Genomic DNA, 3,638 nt, shown 5'->3' on the forward strand with positions numbered 1-3,638 from the left:
CTTCAAGAACGTATTACCACCACTAAGAAAGGATCTATTACATCCGTACAAGCTATTTATGTGCCTGCTGACGATTTGACTGATCCTGCTCCTGCTACCACGTTTGCTCACTTGGATGCTACAACTGTGTTGTCGCGTCAGGTAGACTAACCTACAGACTCTACTGTATTTGAGAAATAAAGATATGTCAGGTTCCGTTGCTGACTTTCCAATTGTATTACTATTATTGTTCTTCGTTCAGATTTCAGAGCTTGGTATCTATCCTGCTGTGGATCCTCTAGATTCTACATCTCGTATGCTCTCTCCTCATATTTTGGGAGAGGACCATTACAATACTGCTCGTGGAGTACAGAAGGTTCTTCAGAACTACAAGAATTTGCAAGATATTATTGCCATTTTGGGAATGGATGAGCTTAGTGAAGACGATAAGTTAACTGTTGCGCGTGCTCGTAAAATCCAACGGTTCCTGAGCCAGCCTTTCCATGTTGCAGAAGTATTTACTGGAGCACCTGGAAAATATGTGGAGCTGAAAGAGAGTGTTAACAGTTTCCAGGTACCTTCCTGTTTCTTCACTTAACTGTTTTCGTTCATATCTGATTACTCAATTTCCTTGTTCGACTTAGATTCTTGGGTCTCTGACTACTGGCCCCTCCTATTACGAAGTTTTGCGTTATTACTTCTTCCCTTTTTACTGTAGTGGTTCTGATGCCAAGTTTTTTTTTCCTTAAAAATAAAAAAAAATTAATCTCTACCTCAGCAATTTATTGATCCAATTTTATCTTAGTCATTTTTAAGTTTTACTTTCCTTTGAATCCTAGTCTTGATTCATGCTCTCTACTCAGTTAGGGCTATTCTTTGAATGGAGGGATACAAATGTTAGTTTTATGCTTTTAATGAATTTTGAATATTTTCCCATGTATGAACTTAATTATGGATTTAATTGGTATCTGGTTTTAGAAAAGGTTTCCCAACTATTCATTGTGGGGAATGTTCTTCTGTATAGAAGAAAGAGGAAATTGTGCTTATGGTTGCCAGTATAGTTTTTGTACAAGATTCTGTATTTTTGCTAATTACTCAGCCCAGTTTGATTCAAGCTCGTGTACCAAACCTACGTATATCTGTAAAACCCTTCTTTTTTTCTAAACAATCAAGCACAAGCTACATAGCCTAAGGTCCCATGGACTACAAATGGTATACAAATCCAGATTTTTCAATTCAAGGTTGTTGGCTGTCTGATCTCATGAATCAAATACCTTCTAGGTTTAATGGTTATTGTAGGGGTTAGACGTGTTATGTTTCTGTTTTGTGTTCCAGGATTTTGTGCATCGATTCTTTGTTTTGCACCTTTCTCAACTGAGTATACAAAAGTTGTGAATCCAAACCTTAGTTATTGCATATTTTGGAGGGTATTTTTTATTTTTTATTTTATGTAAATCTAGGGAGGGTATTTTGGAGGGTATTTTGAATTTCCCCCCCTCTGAAATGCTTGACAAGGCATATAAAACTCGTTATTAACGGGTGCTATTTCCTCCCCTCTTGTTTGACAGGGAGTTTTGGATGGGAAATACGACGACCTTTCGGAACAATCGTTCTACATGGTTGGAGGCATTGAAGAGGTGATTGCGAAGGCGGAGAAGATTGCCAAGGAATCTGCTGCCTAGTTATTTCATTTTTGTCTTTTTTATCTTTTTATAATTGTGAAGATCAAATAATGAAGGTAGGCGAGATGTTGGCAAAGTTGTTTGTCAACAACAGGATTTTTCATTTATATATTTGTACCCAAAAGAGATGTTCCCTTATTGCCATTTTAGTGTGTTGAGGGAGAAATGAAGGCACTTGATTTTGTTCTTTGAACTAGGAAAATGGACTCTGGAGTTTGTATATTTTGTTTTTCCTAATCAATTCCAAAACATTGGATGCAGTTCAGAATTAAATTGAAATTTCAGAAACTTCTCTCTCCCCTTGTTTTGGTTGTATTATTGTGTCATTAGATTGATTGTCCAGTCCAAGTTTGAGTCGCTTCTTTCTTTTAAAGACTTCCGAATTCCATTGATATAAGCAGAAATCCATTAAAGTTATGGAAGATATGAAGGGTTTCTTTTGCCAGACCAATGTGATTTATGAAGATTAAGGGTTTCTGTTGGATGACAATCTCTCTCATCAAATTAATAATGAGGCAGAGCCGCACCCTGGTGCATAATGACTGATAGATCACCAATATAACAAGTAATGACCTAATTTTCTAGCTTCAATTAGACCAACCTTTCTATGCATCATAGACTTGAATGTTTACATTCAAAATCTCTGTTATTTTTGGTCTACTCTCTGAGTTCCCTCTTTTTTTTTATTTATTATGTCCACAAGTTATTTTTGGTCTATTTTAATCATTTAATTTAATTAAAACTAAATTAATACCATTTGATTAAAAAAAAGAAGATATAAAATATGATTTACATGATACCTCTATACCATTTAATTTCTAATGTTACGTAATTGGAGCAAAATAAATACTATGATAACTCTTCTAGAACTAAATCTGCAAACTTAACTTGAGGAGAAAATTCAGACCCTACAAAAAATATTTAGTAACTTCTCCTAAGCTAACAAAGTAAGTGACTCTATCGGGTCTGGTTGGAAGAATTGTTTTATATATGATGACACGTGCCTATTGACCTTGCACGCACTACAACAAATTACCCTTTCTATAGCTTTTGAAGATAGCATTTACTAAAATATGCTATAAAAAAATGATAAAATAAAGGTGGACACAAAATAAATAAAAAAAGCGGACACAAAACAAAATAAAAAAAAAAGCTAGATGTATTTTTTAAAATAGTGAGCTCTTTATTTACTCTCTCTCTTCCTCCCTTCGTTTTGCCTTAATTTACGGGCGAGGCTAGATTTTTTTTTCTCTCAATTTCCTCTCTTCCCCTTGTGCTCCATTTTGCCATAATCTACTGATTTGGAGTTATAACCCATGTATTTCATCTTTTTCTTCCTTTTGTATTCCATTTTTGTCCGGCATTGGATGGCAACTTCGTCCTTGCTCTATCCTCATGTCAATGTCGCTGATCTGGGCCAAATGAAAAATCTCTCAATCGAGGTTAGCATTCACATGTGTGTTTAATCTATTGAGCATAGTTTAATATTTGTGCCCTGAAGGAGGAGTACATAATACCCTATGTTTTAAAACGAGAATGAGCAGAGTGAATTTGCATCTAGGTTTCTCATTTCTTAAACATTTGGATTGATACTTCTTCCTTTTTGTTCTAGGGTCTAAGTTTCTCTATGTTTTGATGTTTAGTTCTCTGTTTTGGTCCCTTCATTTTCTCAATTAATTTGGATATTCAGTTTAGGAGATGATGCTTTTGATTTCTAGCATTTTGATTAATTTAAGAGATTTAGTTAAATTCAGGGTGTAATTTTCACATAATTTTGTTGTTGTTTATTTTCCTTTTAGAATTTGTTTCACCCATGGCACCAACTTGGAGAGCTAAGGTTCTGTTTCAACTTTGTGAGTTATACTTTAGTAGATCTTCCAATTTTGTAGGCATGGTTTTTTCCATGTTTGTTTCAATATATCAGCATANAGGCATGGTTTTTTCCATGTTTGTTTCAATATATCAGCATATCATCCT

General features: G+C 34.7%; 1 protein-coding gene across 1 annotated transcript; it reads left to right on the forward strand.

Moving 5' to 3' along the window:
* Positions 1-7: 7 nt before the first annotated feature.
* Positions 8-1,934, forward strand: LOC111786533 (ATP synthase subunit beta, mitochondrial). The gene is made up of 3 exons (XM_023666774.1): positions 8-141; positions 242-553; positions 1,548-1,934. Exons 2-3 carry the CDS (start codon positions 296-298, stop codon positions 1,659-1,661), a joined length of 372 nt encoding a protein of 123 aa, XP_023522542.1. The 5' UTR covers positions 8-141; positions 242-295; the 3' UTR covers positions 1,662-1,934.
* Positions 1,935-3,638: the final 1,704 nt, after the last annotated feature.

Source organism: Cucurbita pepo, unplaced genomic scaffold (genome assembly GCF_002806865.2).
Source record: "Cucurbita pepo subsp. pepo cultivar mu-cu-16 unplaced genomic scaffold, ASM280686v2 Cp4.1_scaffold001902, whole genome shotgun sequence".
Classification (NCBI taxonomy): Eukaryota; Viridiplantae; Streptophyta; class Magnoliopsida; order Cucurbitales; family Cucurbitaceae; genus Cucurbita; species Cucurbita pepo.